The 18,073-nt window shown below is 37.5% G+C and overlaps 1 protein-coding gene across 1 annotated transcript; it reads left to right on the top strand.

Moving 5' to 3' along the window:
• Positions 1–11,522: 11,522 nt before the first annotated feature.
• On the top strand, positions 11,523–11,828 carry RB195_020266 (uncharacterized protein; the record flags this gene model as incomplete). Its single annotated transcript, XM_064188493.1, has 1 exon — positions 11,523–11,828. One exon carries the CDS (start codon positions 11,523–11,525, stop codon positions 11,826–11,828), a length of 306 nt encoding a protein of 101 aa, XP_064044374.1.
• Positions 11,829–18,073: the final 6,245 nt, after the last annotated feature.

The following is an 18,073-nucleotide window of genomic DNA, read 5'->3' as shown; positions in this document are numbered from 1 at the left end:
CATTCAATAGTCTCATGATTTAGAGGAGTCACTAGCTTAATTGACGTTATTCACTATATTCGTTCAGGATTTCTTGACTAAACTCGTCGCAGATGATTGCAATCAAAGATTTTTGGGTTGAGCACATCTAAATAAAGTTTACAAATCCTATTTCCCTCTTGTCAAAATTTGCAAGCATTATGGTCATGATGTAAGGATCGGAGACTTGGGGAGCACCGTCTACAGTGTTAGAAAGACTTGATTGAAAAGAAGCTGCTTAGGCGGCTGGTTGGCTATTTTTGGCCTAGGGTATGCCACAATGAAGACATTTACGCAAAGATTGATGCGGTATACAGGCGGATGACATGTGAAAAATATCAACATCTTGCACCGCCATCGAAAGTGTCTACAGAAAAGCGTCTTCGCTTTTTTGGTCGCATACTAAAGAAACCTGCAGACCGCCTTTTTCAAGGTGTTCTGAGGAGTGTGTCGTTTTCAATTAAAAGTGTACTTTATCGAAACGAGCGAAAGTTTTGAAGTGAAGTGGTGAAAGAGCACTTGAGGAAACTCGGCAATGATTTCGCAGGATATGGAGTAGCAACAAATAGGTTGATTCTGTTCGAGGTTTTGCTGAAGATCGAATATGCGTGCAATTGCTCCAGACTTGTGCGTGTAAAGAGGTTCCGGCCCGACTGTAGAAGATGCTTCGATCATGCTTCAGCAGAGCAATTAGCGGTGGAGCGCATTCTGTTGAGATTCACCGTCGTTGCAACCTAAATAGCTGACTCTGCTTACCTACCACTAATCATACGTTGCATCACCAGCTAGAATATAATTCACGAGCTACTAGATTGTGTTGGAGAATCAGACACATCCACTGGAATTTTGTGATGTGACATGATCTCAAATTTGTGTTACCAGAAGCAAGAGTAATCTTCATGTGAAATATGAGACAACGATGCGTCTAATAGCATAACGATACGTATATGAAGATTTTCGTTGAAAACAGGGGACATTTTAGTTTTCAAAAATGACGAAAAGGAAGATTATCCTTATCCTCTGGATCCCAAGCTTTTTTGTAGCCTGATTCATTTCCAAACAGAGCGCCTACTGTATCTCTGTCCTCTTGGAAGAAAAAGCGTTCATTTGATAATACATCCTGAAGATAATATCTAGAGAAAATCTCGCTCTCGTTCTTTTATTAGAACTAAATTGTTCTTTAAATTATTCGGTAATTTCGACAACTCACACCTTCTTTTTTACTACGCTGTTGTTTGCGTCTCTATGGCCAGAAGAACATCTAAGACGGTTGTTTGGGTCTCCATGAACGATTGGAGCACATATATATATACGTGATGTCTACGTCTCCACGAACGAGCTGGCTTGGTCGAAGCACGCCTGCATCTCCTCAGGAATATCCAAAAAATACGATAAATTTCAGAGGCATTCGCTGAAAAGTCCACAGGGTCCTCTTTGCCGTGTTCCGCGTCAGACGATAATATTTATTAACTCAAGTCAGTTAAGTGGAGCTTGGTGCTACTACGGGGTTCCCTCTTCTTGGGAGCGAGTGTAACAAATCGAAACATTTTGGTGAAATGATAATGTGATCGAAATTTGAATCACGTGGGACTAATGAGTGGTGCTAGTCATTGTTTCAATGTGGTATCACTTAATGGAGCCCTTTCTACCATCAAAACATAATTTGCGGATGTGTTTAGTCTCTTTGCGTTGCTTTTTTCAGCTAAGATGCCGGGAGAGTTTCACCAAAAGCTTTGGTCTTCTTTGTATTCCATTTTCCTTTTTTGGATATTATACTGTAACCGATTGTCTCAGGATTACATAAGCACGATATTAAGTTTTCTCTTCGCACATACACAAGAAATTATTCGAAGTTTCATGAAGTTTCCCTAACTGACATTTGAGTGTGGGCGATCCTGTGTAGCTCTGAGGCGATCTGAAATTATAAGCTCAACCCTCAATTAAAGCTTACTCTTCAAGCTGTGTTTAGGCCAATTATGGGCAGAAAACAAGCGATAGCGACTAGTTTCATTCTTACCAACTTTCTGTTTCTAGTTAGAAAAATTCAGAAAATTGCGAAACAGGTGAACGTCACTTTCAATTTATAAGAGCAACTGATTCTTCAGGACGGATAGGTTTACAACAGATCGTCCTATCATTTGATCACCTTAGTTGCGAAGAAAACTGTCTCATCTGCTTAAGGGAGGTTTAAAAAAGCACGAAATAAAACATTGTTTTTGTTTTCTTGGCATAAAACAGAACGATTTTAAACCACAGAGGAAAATACTCAGAAGTGTAAACGAGAGCAGAAACAATTAATTTCTTTCAAGATTGACTGCCACATATGATTATAGTTTGCAATAGAAACCAATTTTTTTTTGTTGCCTATGAACCAAAATTTTTATCATCATGATGAGATGATAAAAAATCAGCAGGATAATGATCAGCAGACAGCGGCGTAAGTTGAAAATTCAAAAGATATATTTCTGCCTTCAGCAGCTTTTGTTGCGGGAGCTTATACCGTATTCTAGAAAAATATTCGTTGAAAAATGTTAAAAAGAAAAGAAAACTGAAAATCCTTGATTCAATGGTCTTGAAAGATTCAGTGGTCCCATCACGTGTTGCTACGACGTTTTCCTCGGAATGAGGTGCTAACAAACCGTCACTCACGAAAATTCCATTGACGCTGCATTGCATACTTCCTAATAATTGCCTATTAAGTACTGTTTTCTCTTTTAACTCTCTGTTTTTGGTGCTGAAGCAAAATTATGGCAAAACAAAGTAATATAAATGTTCTGTATTCTAAATATTATAGATTATTTTCGAAGGCAAAAAAAAGAAAATAATAATGGTTCTGGTAGACGGTCGTAACCTTTAACAAATTTTAAGGATAATTTCACAAGATATGTAGATAATTCATGGTCCGGCTTAGCTTTTCTAGTTCCATCATCCTCATCTTAAATAAATCATACGGATAAAACAACGAAATATAAATAGTCTAGTTAATTATAAATTATTTTCATTCGATAGTCAATGGGAACAATCAGTCATTCACAATGGATAACAGGTTAATTTCGTCGTTTGGTGCTTATTTATTGTGGATAATGTGAGAACAAATCAAAAGAGATTCCATGCATTTATTTGTTTTTTGGATCTCAAAATATTGCTATTGTTTGCTTATATTGCTCAGCTGTACATACATATGTACGGAAATGACATTTGAAATTCCAGACAGAAATCTCAGCAATACCCTACGGAATTTACTAAAAAATTTTATGATAGTGAATATGACATTGTTTGATATGTACTTGTACGTCGAGATGACATGACTGATATATGTAGGTTCAAGTAAACAAGAAAAAAAAAACACGACGAATGTCATCTGGAACAAATATCATGTCATTTTATTCGAAATGAAGGGAGAATGAAGAGTTTCAGAAAAAAGGACATGACTGCACTTTTTGTTCCTACTAACTTGCGTTTTGACAACGGTACAGTTACATTATCGAGTTTGATAAGCTGTACACGAGGTTGTTAAACAAATTTATTGGCTAACATTATTATTGGCATTTATTTATTATTATGAATAATAAATAAATATAATAATAATAAAATAAATAATAAATAATAAATAAATAATTATTATAAATAATAAATAAATAATATTATTATAAATAATAATAATAAATAATAATAATAATAATAATAAATAAATAATAAATAATAAAATATAATTTCTTGCACGAACTGTGGCGACGAGTATATCGGTGAAACGGCACGACCGCTGTATGTCCGCATCAAAAGAGGCAAGAATAGGTTAGAGATGACACCTTGGTGCCCATAGAACGCAAAACACGACGGAGCCGATTTGAAATTAGGGTCCAAATCTTAGCGCACGAAACTAAAACGTGGCTAAAATTGGGGGGATTTTTGATCCAAACCAAAAACCCTAAAATGAACCGCAAGGGTGAATGTCTTGATAAGCAGGAGCGCCATATCTCGAATGGTTTGCCGTCCGAATGTGACATTCGAACCATTCGCCCTCGTGATCGATCAGTCAGCGGTCCATGCTAGGCGTCTCCGATATAAGGTGAGCATTCAGTGTAGTCGCTGAATTTGTGATTGAAAGTAGGCGTGGAGTCTATCAGTTTAGTTGTGGAGAGGTTGGTCGTTTGAATTGTAGATTGAATATCGCCCTTTCAGGCTCTGAAGAAGGCGATATAGCCGAAACGTTAGCCAATAAATTTGTTTAACAACCTCGTGTACAGCTTATCAAACTCGATAATATAAATTCAACTATGCCGAGGTTCATTGAAAGTCGAACTTTTCAACTGCTTGGTACAGTTACAGTAATCTGTTTTTGTTTTCTACTAACTCTTTTTTGCGCTTAAAGGCATCACTCCATGAATCTGAGGTGGTACGGATTTCAGGTGGAGTATTCGTATAGGGGATGGGAGACTATAGAGAGAAGGGTGATTCCGTCCATTTCTTCCTAATTGCCGTAAAAAACGGCCGGGAAGATGCGGCGCCGCACAAGGCTGGCGCGCTCCAATCGAAATCCTTGTAGAAAATAGTGCGCCAGAACGCCTGAAGCCGTATCTTCCGGGCCGTTTTTTACGGCAATTAGGAAGAAATGGACGGAATCACCCCCTCTCTCCAAAGTCTCCCATTCCGTACACGAATACTCCACCTGAAATCCGTACCACCTCAGATTCATGGAGTGATGCCTTTAAGCAGATTCCATGAGCGTATTTTTTTGGCTCGAAAAATACTTTCAGCACTTTGTTTACTTATTCTTCCGTTGTTATAGCAGTCATAATACACCGTCAACGCAGATTCATATAATCTTTTTAATTTATTCCTCTATACTTGTTAGAAGCTATGAAAATTACATGAGAAAAATATCTACGAACATGTTGATGGTGAATTTCTGTGAATGTGTAGAAGAGAGACATAATTACGGAAAAATTTGTCAGTTTTCAGATCCTCTACTATTATTATTTACATATTTTGAACTTTTATGTTTTTTCCATTTTATTATTATATTATTATAATTTTGGATATCCTTACCCATTTTGTATTTTTATGCCACTTTTTGAATGAACTTAGCCGTTTTTCGATTCTTGCGTATACTTTCTGTATATTCAGACTTATCGGATCTTCGGGAATGAAATAGAAAAAATATATGTTTATTAGACGTCTAGGCAGAGGTATTTAGTGACAAAGAATAACATGAGTAATAAAGAAACGAATTATTAGGCATAGCCACAAGGAGGGATGGAGTATTACTGTAATGTGCTGGAATCTAGGAGAATTTATGATGGAAGGTCGCCTTCGCACCAAGGCACGGTCTCCCTACACAAGAATACTAGGCCTGTAAGATAACAATAATAATAATAATAATAATAATAATAATAATAATAATAATAATAATAATAATAATAATAATAATAATAATAATAATAATAAATAGCAGCCCTAGAGAGCCAACAAGATTGAGAAACACGAAGAACCGGCGACGATGCTGGAATCCACGTAGAGAGAAGGATTTTCTTCCCTAATTAATAAAGTAAATAAGCATAACTCTTTAACGTCTCGCTGTTTTGCTAACAAAAAATAATACTAGATCAGCGTGTAGCGTGGACTGTACGATTAACAGGTGGTCGAAATCTTATTAATCATTTAATTAGGATTTTAGCATCAGAAAAAAGACCACAGAATATGAGATGGTCGACTTAATTGTGATCTATGGTAGTCGTGTGATCTTTGCTCTCATCTTCAGTTCCCACCCACAATTTCCTAAAAAATCGACCATTTTTCGTGGAATTTCGTGGAATATCAAGCATTCAAGATAACATGAATTTAGTTTCACTAGAAGGAAACGAGAAATCAACTGATTTCTGAAATGGGAAACGTTTTACAGAACATCTATGAAATCCACACAAAAACTTGGCAAATGAACCAGGAGAAGCTAGGGAGGAAAAAACCGTTTTTTATCACAAAAAAAGCCCAAAGAATAGAACTAATTAGCTCTAATATACAAATTCTAAGAAAAATTCTAAGAACTTGATGATAACGGATGCTTTCTACAAGTAACACTGCACCATAGGACCATAGCCGAAATAGGTGCATGAGAAATTGCGGATTTTTGATCTTTCGCGATCAAAAATCAATTTCATAGAGTTGCAGTCAGTTGTCCTCATATAAATCAGCTAGTGGCACAACAATTTCTTTTTCGATTTTGGACTCTTTTGTTCTACGTTACTATTTCACGCCCTTATAATTTTTTGTTGTTTAAAAATGTTTCTATTTATTGCTTCCTTCATTTAGTACTTACTATTCTATACATCAACATGTGGGTTCAATTTTCTACCGCTGATCCTAATTCAGGCCAGCGATTTCGTCCTAATAATTTCTGGAACGTCGAAAATAACTAACTTATCCTCTCGATCTTTATTCCCTAGCCTATTTTGTAGGGATTAATTCAGAAAATCGGATAAAAGCGTCCTGGAATAATAACTGCGAATCGGGTGAAATACGCCATTGTAGTCGCTATTGTAGTTTCCTTACTGGTTAGCGGATCGAGCAGTAAAGAAAACATGGCTCCAGCGATATGCAGACGTTGTTATGGATCCGCTGCTCCTGTAGAACAAATCCAAATCAATGCCATTTCACATAGCGAGCTCCTCTTGGTGTTCTGTTTCGCCTTGATCGGTTTTTGTTTTACATTCGATTGAGCTCCAGTATTGATTTTGTTCATACCTCAATTGATTATAAATTGATTTCAATTTCTGACTAGCTTACAGTTTTTCGATATCCCACTATCCTAAGCAAATTTCACCTCGAACAACTAGAATCGTTTTTTTTCCTAGGCTAGGGTCTCCTATGTCTCAAATCGTTGTCACCTGGTTAGAAAAATTATTCATTTAGTTCACATAAATCAAGATTTTTAGCATTTGTTCTTATTTATTCATTATTATTTTTCATTTAATATGTAATATTATAGTGTTATTTTATTTACTATTATTTATCATTTATATTGATATTCGTTTCAGCTAAATCTCTAAATTTGCTGGGACGGGGATTTGCTCTGAAATCACCTTAACTTGTCGAGAAAAAGGTGAAAAATTTATTTGCAATCTCCTTCTGCGTTCCCTTGCCTTTCGAATCGGGACCCATGTTTCCCTATCGTTGTCCCATTGTTGTATGTATTGTCGTATTGTATTGATCGTTGTCCTATTGTCCCTATCGTTTTCATTTTTTTTCTAAATTTCAAATCTTAGCAGCCAGAAGAAGGTATGAGAACCACCATCACCTAGTAGTAAGTTCTACTTTTTCATTTTATAGCAGTGTAGTGTCAGAGGATGCTGAATTTGGCGAGATCCCATCATCAGACGCAGCAACGCTACTCGACGTGTCAATTTAGTTATAGTCGGTTGTCTCGCTGTGTTAACATCTTCTTTGATGCTTTTCGAGAGTAGTTCACATACGATTGAAAGATCTCTGAGCTATCCCGAATATTCCCATCGATTTCTCATCCATTCCACTTCTTCAAACTTCTCCATGCGAATCAGAAACCCGGAAAGGTGGTTTTATGGAATTCTTAGAAATTTCACTGTTTTACTAGATTTATGCAGAAGCTTTTTTCAAATTTTTCTCTTCTTTCAATTTTTTTCCTCAAATTTAAAGGAAAGAAAAGAAAAAGAGCTCAGCGCTATGCAACAAATAATTTAAAAAGAGCATTTCTTTTTCTGCATGAAAGTTTTTTTCATGTTTGATATGTTTATGTTTTTTTGTTTTTTCATAATTGATATGTTTTATGTTTTTTTGTTTGCTTTTATGCTGATTTCATTTCATTTTTTTTAATTTTTAGATCAACAAATACTGTGGTTGAAATAACTGGAGCTATATTTTTTACGTTTTCATTTTTTTGAAATCATCCGATAGTTGTATTTTGAATTTAGAGATATTTTAATGGTAATTGTATTTTTCAAAAAAAAAATCCAGATGAGAGGATAAATTATACTAAAGTGAAATCTTATGAGTTATGTCTGCACATTTGCTTTCGACTGGTATTTTAAAAATTTAATCTTTTCCCGCTCTTTAGGACTCGGGCAGTTTGCGACGGATTATGTCGTTGAAAAGGAATTTTGGGAACACAAGTCAGATGTCGTGTTGTCGTGCTTAATTTATCGTACTAATTTTATTTGAGCAGTAGAGTCAGGGTTTTGTTTCAGTCTAGGTAAAAACTTTTCTGAAATGGGAAATTGGTCATAATCAGAATTAAATAGGTGAAACTAGATTTTTTCATGCTTAAAACTAGCAAATTTTTGCTATTCTCCTTAAAAATCTTAAAATAAAAATGCGCTTATCTCGAGCAAGTGTTTCAGGAAAAGGAGGAAAGATTCTCTCCCATTATTATCTAGTCGCCCTTGTTCACATTCGTTTGTCCTTGTGAAAAACTTGATGACGTTAGTGGAGGAAGGAGGAATTCCTAGGAAACTAAGTACTTTTGCAGCATTGCACTATTTATTTGTTTAGCGTAACTTACACACTGTAGTAGTCGGCGACATTTTTTCTGGAATGTAAAATGTTGAATTCTAATCAAATGCGAAAATTTAATTTGAATTTATGGACACTAATTCTTTATTGGAAATCTGCTTTTTACAGTAATTATAATAAGCGAATAGAGAGAATTAGGAATCATTTTCGAGAGAACATACTTTTGAGTTTGCCATCCTCTTATGTAATTCATATTCAGTTATTTTTTTTCTAATCCGCGTGTTTCTAAAGAACTAATAATTGAGTTCGGATGAGAGGAGGATAATTCCTTTTAAACGAGGAAAAAAGTTTATGAATGGGCAATTTTCTCATGGTTAGCATCGAATTCGTAGAAATATTTCATGCGCCGATTCCATGCAGGATATCTAATCAAGCCCATTCTCTCTCTAACTTCAATCTGCTTAGATTTTCTCTTTCGAGATGTTAGAACTGTTCGTCTAACTCTAGGTGCCTTCATAGAAATCTCTTAGAAATTCAGCACGATTTTTTTTTCGTCAAAAATCTTCTTAAGTGCTCCCAGTACTTTGCTTATCCTTGCTATGTTTTTGTCTTCAGCATCATTGGAGCTTTCTATAAAATTTGAAGAAAAAACCTACCTACTCAATGAGATTACCAGTTGGCCAATACTTTTTTCCGTGCACGTTTGAAAAAATCTAGAGTTGACGAGAAAAACTAGAGTTGATGAGCTCTTGAGCAAAAGTGGTTTTTTTTTGGTTGTGGTTTTCAAGATAGCTGCGGCAGGTACTAGTTAATAACAGTTACTTGACGTGTACAATTAATATTTTGGAATTGAGAAAAATTCTGAAGAATTGTGAATGACGTTAAAAATAAGGTCCTATCCGTAGTTTTTGTGGTCTATGGAGTTGAATGACATGAATCGAGGTTTGATACAACGAGCAAAACACTTTGATGTCTCGTTACTGGAGTTCTCTTAGCACCGTAAAATAAAATTTGGAGTTTAAGGGCATTACAAAATTGACGTAAAGTAGAAGCTTGACGGAAACATGGAGTTTAGACTATAGATTACATTTAAAGAGCGTGGTTCCTTTCAGTTACTCCTAATCGCCCTGAGAAACGGAATTGAAAACGGCGTTTCTCCCAGTGAGGCATGTGAAAGTGCTCTACACTTCGTGCCGCGCGCCGCGTTTTTGAGCGAGCGGCCGAGGATCAATAGGGTCTCATCATCATCCTACTCATGTAAAACCAATTAAGAGCCTGCTGTGGGGACCGGAGCGCGTACAATGGGGCGCGTTCTAACGCGTCTCGTAGATAAAAACGCCGTTGTCCTGACGTTCTCACGCCGTTAAGGGAAATCGAGCGGGGCATTATTTATTCATATTCGTAAACTCTTTACATAGATCACAGGCTTTCCAAGCACCTCAGTTTCGTGATAGGCTGCTTTTAATAAAATAAAGTTTTAGAATAGAAAGGGGAAATGCTGCAAAGATACTGGAATTAATAATAAAGTCCGGAATTGTCTTGGTGCTCAGAACGACAATGTTTGCCTCAATCCCAGTTCATTCAGTAAATCCTGTCCAGGTCAAGTAGTTAAATCAAGGTCGCATACGAAAATCTTCTTGGGGCTCTTCGATGAGAGCTTCGACATCTGGATTAATTGCAGAAGTGTCTTCTTAACTGTGAAAAATTGAAAAATATCAGGAATGCTTAGAATTTGAATACGAAGCATTTTTTCGTTAGCTACAAAATTAAGCTGAGAAGTTCCTTGTGGATAGCCCAATAGTCCTTCTCCCGTCCCTCCAAATCTCGCTCCCCCTCGTTTCAAAAAAAATCGAATATTGTCATCGCAGAATTTTAGGGATTTGAAGGAGGACACCATCCATCGTATTCATGCACATGTCTATCTTATTTTTTCTTTTTTTTCCCCAGGCTGAGCACCCAAGTATCTACATATTAATGGATGGTTTTCAAATGGCGAGGAAAGAGCGCTCATAGTCCAAAATAATGTTCCGACACTCATTTGAGCGCTGAAATGTTTTTTTTAAAGTTCTGTCGTCACTGAAATGTACAACAGTTGGCCGTAAATACCGTGACTATGTGGCACTTCTCTCCACCCATAATGTTCAGCAAAACCTATTTTTCAAGGAAAGAGCATGTTTTCTAATCAGAATGTTCTTATCACAATTTTTAAGGGTCCTTAAAAGAAATCAAATCCTATACGGTGAAATATCTAAGCTTAGTTCAAGGAATAAACGCTCTGGTGCCAAACTTGACGGAGAGTGTAACTTTCGCATGATGTGTCACTCTCAAGTGACATAACTCGATGAAACTTGATCCATCCATAGAAAGAACTGCTGCAGTGTAGTACAGAAGGTAACGGAAAGAAATTTGCAATGAGGCCAACAAAAATGGCACTTTTATTCAAAGACAAGGGGGGTTGGTTTTTTGGGTGGGGGGGTTTGGAAGGGGGGGGGGGGGGGGGGGGGGGGTTTTTTTTTTTTTTTTTTTTTTTTTGAAAAAAAAGGGGGGGGGGGGGGGGGGGGGGGGAAAAGGGGGGGCGCGCCAAACACCCCCCTTTAAAAAAGGGGGGAAAAAAAAGGAGGGGGATTTTTTCTGGGGGTTTTTTTTGGGGAAAAGAAGAGAGGGGGGGGGGATCCCCCCCCCCCCGTAGTCTCCCACAACCCGACAATCCACCCCTCAATTACGTGGCCCTTTAAGTCACTAAGATGTCGTGAACACGGCAAAAGGCGAAACATCGCTCTTAACCCTCGGCACTCCAGTCTAGTAATGCACGTGGAATACCACCAATTTTTCGTTTCGTTCAGCACTTTTTCGTTACAAATGTTATCCTAAGGCAGGAAAAGGGTCTGAGGAGAAAGTTGCGTCGTCAGCTGAAACGTCGTCGCTAGAACGAATGAAAGTCAAGAGCGAGGGAGTTTGGGTGAGTGTGGGAGGACAAGAACCCCAGAAAAGCCTATACGCTGCTAAAACAGTACAGCTGCAAGATGACGAGGTGTTCGCCTGTCCTGAACACTCCCAACGGAGTCGCTGTCGATAACGCAACTCTACCCTTCTGGAAGAAACCTTTCAACACCTTGCTGAATCGACAAGCACCACCAGTTCCTAAACTCGAGCATGTCCAACAAACAACGGGGAACGAGGATCAGCGAGAAAGCACCGACCGAGTCGGGGGTTCTTGTGTGTATCCAAAAATGAATAACGGAAAATCTAGCGGAGACGTTATAAATAGCGCAGAAATACTGAAAACTCTTCCTCCTCCAGGGATCAGTGAGATGACGAGTATCATATGAATTGACAAAAGGATAGTGGATCAGTGGAGAGACTCTGTCATAATTCCCCTCCACAACAAGTTATCCGTCACAGAATCCAAGAAGTACCGAATATCTTTGCTGCGTGCAAGGTTCAAGGTCCTAGAGCGGATCATTGGGGACCTAAAAACACCTTTTCCATTCTAATCGCACACGGTCCCAGTACCCACTGACTACCGTTGTAGATTCAGTGTAATGTTCTTTCCCAATATTTTCTCTTCCAACACATAATTAATCTTATTTATCAATCCGATTTCTAATTATATTAGTAGAAATTAATAGCTGTAAAGTATCAGTACTAATTTAAGTAATACTTACTTTCGCAGTGCTAGTACCTGATTTAGTATTTGAGCTAGAAGCGAACAAATAATGTGGTTATCATTGCTTAGAAGCGTGTTATAATAAAACTGGCATTCCGTTCACGAAATCTTTCAATTGGAACAATTAAACTTAAATAGATTGGCTAAAATTAACAATTTAGTAGTACTTTAGCCCTTATTTTGTTATTCTGGGATTTGTTATCATTGTGTTATCGTGTAACACTTCGATTAAAGCGTAAGAATCGAATCTATGTAGTTGAGGAGAGGTACCTCTTTGTGTAGTAATTCAATGAGGATGTAGTTAAGTTGCACGCCTACGTTCCCTAGGAACTGCCACGCGGTATGTTGGAATGTGTTCGATTAATCTTGAATAGATTTACCGATGATATTATTATGATAATAATAATATCATCGGTAAATTATTCAAGGGCGGGTGTGGTGTAGCGGTTAGAGGTTCCGCTTCCTGCACGATCGATCGGAGGTTCAAATCCGCCCTAGTGCTCACCAAGCCTTTCATCCCTCAGAGGTCGATAAATTGGTACCAGACTTGTCTGGGAGGATAAAAAACACTGACTTGACACATCGGCTAGCCACCGCAGGTCATTGTATAGGCCAGATACACGTTCGTAAACCTCAAACGATTCTGAATTGAAGTGAACGTGGGGGCGCATCCCAAGCGGATTGATCAACGCCAGAAACTTTAACTTTAACTTTAAATTATTTAACAATACAAATACATAGAATTACTGACATCGACTGTCTCTGCTTTCCTGCTATCTGAGAGCAGATATTGAGTGAGTGTCGGCTTGTGGAAAGATTGAGAGAGAAGATACTGCCTTTTGGTTTGGACAAAAGACGTTGATATTGAAGTTGTTACTGATGCAATGAGGCGAAACGGCTTTGAAGCTCTGTAGCGAGGAAGCCCTGAGTGCTTTCTTCCCTTACATTTATACTTTTCCTTCGGTTTGTGGAATTCCTTCACTTCAATATCTAAAACGGCACCAAGATCCGCTACTAGTACGTGAAATAATCAAATACAACGAATGTAATATCTTCCAAACGTACTGTACATTGACAGTAGCAAAGCTACAGAAGGAGAATGACCAAAAGACTTCATTTCCATTTTTCGTCATTAAAGAGCATTTTCTATTTCTAGTCGAATGCCCAGAAAAAGAGAAGGCGTCTAACTGCAGAACACATGCTAATCGTTTCCGTTACGGGCGTATTGGATTCCAGTGGTATAATGTCGGTCCGGAAAAAAAATTAAGAAATGATGTGATTTTGTTACGCAGTTCACCATGTACTTCGCGTAGTTTTCTCAGCGATTCCGATTTCTTTAAGAGACAGTGATTGTATGTATGTATGTGCACGCTGGGACCCTTAGCTGGATAGATACCCTTATTAAATTTGCTCTTAAATTCGATGAAGTGTCATGCAGAAGAGCACTTTAACGTTCCAAAGTAAATCGTTTTTCTATGAGAGGGGGAGGAAGAGGAGGGTGACGAGAGAACCAGATGCGCCGCCTCCTCCTCCCATTTCAATAGCATTTGCAGCCTCAATTTTGCTACTTTAATGTCATCATCTTAGTGCGTTAAATTTCGTGTTCTGCAATTACGTACTTATGAGGAATCTTTTTGTGCGGGGATTTTACTGCAACGCCAATTCGTTTCAAGGAAATTTTACTGTTAATAAGGCGCTTTGAAATTTCTCTTAGGTTTATTTTTGTAAAAATAAAAAAGGTATTAGATGAAGCAAAACAACTTTTCTATCACTGTAACTCTCAAAGTCTGAAGCTCGCTTTTGAAAATTAGCAGAAAAAAAGGGAAATGCAGAAGCAAAAACGTGTTTGTAAAAAAAAGTAAAAAAAAACCTCGTGTACAAAAACGTGTACACGGGGTCGTCAAATAAAATTACTTAACAACGTCGTGCTTATCAAAATCGATACAACAAAAACCTGTTTATTAAAAAGGTCAAGATTGTCAAATTCATATGTCAAACCAAAAAAGTGAAATATAAATGGCATGCCATATAAAAATATAAGTGATCAAATTAAAATATCAGATCACAACTATTAAATTAAACTTAAGATCTAAAGAAGAGATCTAAACTGTCAAATTTCCGCTTGCAGCTCAAGTGAATTTTTGATAGAATTATTTTTTATCTAAGTCAGAAAATGAGTGAAGATCTCTTCAAAAATTTAGATGCGCTCCAAGTTGAGTGCTCACAAAATTTCGGTCGGAGGGAGGAAATGCCGAGGGAAGAGCCTAATGCGGCCATGATCGTCTCAGCGCCTAGACGATGTATTATCACGCAGTGCAACTAAGCATTGTCAAGCTGAAATTTCTATATGGTCAATTTTTCTACCAATTTTCCCCTCGAATTCTTTTCTGAGCGCAGCTTCGACCTCTATCTACGCATTTTTCTTTTCCAGAACATTCAATTTATTTTCCTGCTCTTTTTCTGTGCAGAACCTACGATTCTCTTTGAAAACGTAATAAATTTCAAATAGAAGTCTGTGCTTCATCTGCGCTGTATTGTGTACACTTCTTAGGCGTTTCCTTTGCTTTCAGTTTCAAAATTTTATCAATTCTTTACGAAATTTTCACGTTAATCCCGAGAAAATTCTTTAAAATGAGACGTTTCCGTGGGAAATGTTAAGAAAACTTTGCAGTGAAAAATCCATAACATGTTTTCTACGCTGGGAATTGTTCAATCGCTTTTCTTCTCCGAAATTTTGCAAGAATCAGCGTCTCTCTGCTGACGAAGTCGTAATCGACTCGGGAAATGCAAGAATTTTCTTAGATTCTGTCCATTACTTTCGTTAGTCGTCATCTGACCTAAAGAGCTTCTATATACAATGATTTCTGGATTGCTTGAATGCACTAGAGGAAAAGCTGTCCTTGGTAAAAAAAAATAGTTACAAAAACCTTAGCTATTTAAGCTTATTCTAAGTGAAACCTGAAAAAGTTTTTTTTTTTCGTTGCGAATTACTCAAGAGATCCAAGTCCATCCAAATTTTTTTCTATTAGAGCTGCACGAGTACGGTATGTACTCTTCCAGCGAAATCTAAATTACATTCGACAATCAAAGTGGTTCTCTCAAGTTGCAATGGTAATTTTCTAAAAAAGTTCTCACTGAAAGGACATCCCATAGTGGACTTTGGCGGTCCCGTTATTTTTCAAACTTTTCATTCAGCAATTCCACTGAATTTTTAAGGTGTATTTAATTAAATGGAGTACCTTAATTTCTCTTTCTCGCCCCTCCATTTTGAACTCTTTTTTGCAATGAAAAAAGCTTATCGCGTAGCAATTATTTGTTCCTAAGAACACTGAAACTTCATTGAAATATTTTACCTTAGTTTTGGAATGCAGCAAGAAAAACTTGAGTTCTTGATAGGATTACGCTTGAAATTCTTCCTGTGTGAGCTTCGTCCTTATAAGTATAAACGATCGATATTTCAGAACATCGCAACGCCATTCCTATGCAGACACAGCTTTTTTTTTTGAGAAATTCGTCCAGTTCTGTTTATTCACTAGATCGAACTCTCGTCTTTGAGTGTAAAACATCCTAATAGAGTTGGAGTAGCTGATGTTTTTTTTTTGATTCGGTGTCGAACCACGCTAAAAGTGGAGTCATTTTAAAACTCACTGAAAATGGGTAAAGCGGCGCTTCCTGCACGATCGATCGGAGGTTCGAATCCGCCCTAGTGCTCACCAAGCCTTTTATTGCCTCTGGGGTTGATAAATTGGTGCCAGACCTGTCTGGGAGGACAAAAACACTGACTTGACAGGTCGGCTAGCCCCCGCAAGTCATTGTCTGGGCCAGTTACACGTTCGTAACCCTCAAACGATTCTGAATTGAAGTGAACTTGGGGGCGCATCTCAAGCGGATTGATTAACGCCAGACACTTTACACATTTTACACGTTTTTCGCGAGTAGCTAATAAAAATTATAAATGAGCAGCTTATAAAAAATACAGCTATGTAGCTAACGGCGGTTGCATTTTTTCTACGTGCTCCAACTCATGCTCTAATCCGCTGAAAAAGAGAAAAATACTGAGGCGTCAGTGCATGGAAATCGAGAACCTCCCGTACTGACTTACAGTTTACTACTTAATTAGAACGCAGTTACGGTAGATGTATCCGCTTTTTTAAGGTAGCGTTCCACAAAAATGGAAATGGGATCTCTCGGGAACAGATAGGATTACGAATGTAGCTGACAATTATGAGCGTCATCACGGGAAATTTGCCTTAATCATCCTGAAAAGCGGAGTGGGAAACAAGCTTTCTGTGCGAATATTCCTACGAGGCTGCTTATGACGTTATCTTTGTACACGCTCCGGTTCCATCAGGACTCTATCCGTTGGAGGTGTCTTTGGAAGTGTGTGAATAGGCCCCATTGTCGATAACAAACCTCATTGACTATCGTCCACTCGTCCAGAAGAATGGCACTTTGTAAGGTGTGTCGCTGGAAAATTCTCACAAGAATTCTCCCTCGGAATTTTTCAGGACGACTAGGGGGAATTGAGCGCCAATACGCTCAAAACCGTTATCTACACCCCTTATTTTTTGTGGTAGACAACCTAACAACGCTAATTTCGCTTTTAACGTAGAATTCCTTATGACCCATAAACTTTTACAAATCTACATAGGAAAAACCCCACGCCTTCTTGGAAGTATCTTTTTGAACATTTTATTTCAGAATGTTTCATTTTATTTCATTTTTCAAAATCAGCTAAAACTTCAATGTTACGAGCAAGTAACAATCACAATGAGTCACGTCAAGAGGGTACGATGCGACTGACAGCACCTGGAAGCAAACGAAGTTATGGGGTCCCATCTTAGGTTTGAATTCGCACTTTTGTCGAGGTGAATGAGGGCGCTTTTCATTGTTTTTTTTTCTCGAAACTTATCATTGTCTTTTCTAGAACTTTCGTGGATGAAAAAAGTGACATTCTTATGACATAAATTCTCTAATCTGTTCAAATGGTGAAGTTTCATTTACTTCAAGGTGTTCGACATTAAAATCAACTGGATAACTTCTGAACTAATCGATGATTTGATGGATTCGTTCATTCAAAATGAATGATAAATGATAGCAAACTTCTTCTATGATTCTATGGACATCGTTTCCATATTTTGACTCATAATTCCCTGGTATTCAGCTGTGGAGGAAGTTGATATCCAACATTTCTGCTATATGAGACCATGATCAACGACGTTGAAGGCGCTAACACGTATCCCAATTATCCGACACGAGTTAAAAGGGGATCTAGCGCATGGACAAGAAGAAAAAAAGATGTGGATCAATAAAAACACCAGAGACACTTGAGATTCAAAGACCGAATATTCGACTGTTCTCAAAGTATTTGCTGTGGAATTGCGTAGAATTTCCTTTACAAACTTTATTTCTTTTCTTCTTCCCTCTTGTCGTGTATGAAATCATCCACTTCGAATAGTTTTCTTTAGATTGGAGTCCAAAGTTTAACATAGATGGTTTATTTGTGGAATCAGATTGATGTATGTGGTTGTTAATAGAAAAATATTTCTATATTGACTGAAAAATTAAAAAGGGACATAGCTCAGGTATAAACTCAACAAATATTTTTTCCTTTGGACACTATATGCATATATATTATAATATATATTATTTCTTTCAACTCTGTATTTCCTTTTTCCCTTTAACACTTCACTATTCAACACTAAGTTCACAGTCAAAGGATTGTTAGAAATCTTCTTTTAGATAAGTACCTGAAACACCGCAACTGACTTTTTCCCCAAAATCCATCGCATCGCACTGTCGGAATGCTTTCGAATGGGAAAAATTTAATTTGAAGAATACCGTTTGAAGCTGTGAGTGGGCCGCTGATTTCAAATGAACATCCAGAATTTAGAGTTTTCACAAATG

This window comes from Necator americanus, chromosome II (assembly GCF_031761385.1).
Source record: "Necator americanus strain Aroian chromosome II, whole genome shotgun sequence".
Lineage (NCBI taxonomy): Eukaryota > Metazoa > Nematoda > Chromadorea > Rhabditida > Ancylostomatidae > Necator > Necator americanus.
The sequence above is the reverse complement of the archived record's forward strand: the minus strand, read 5'-3'. Positions and strand labels throughout refer to the sequence as shown.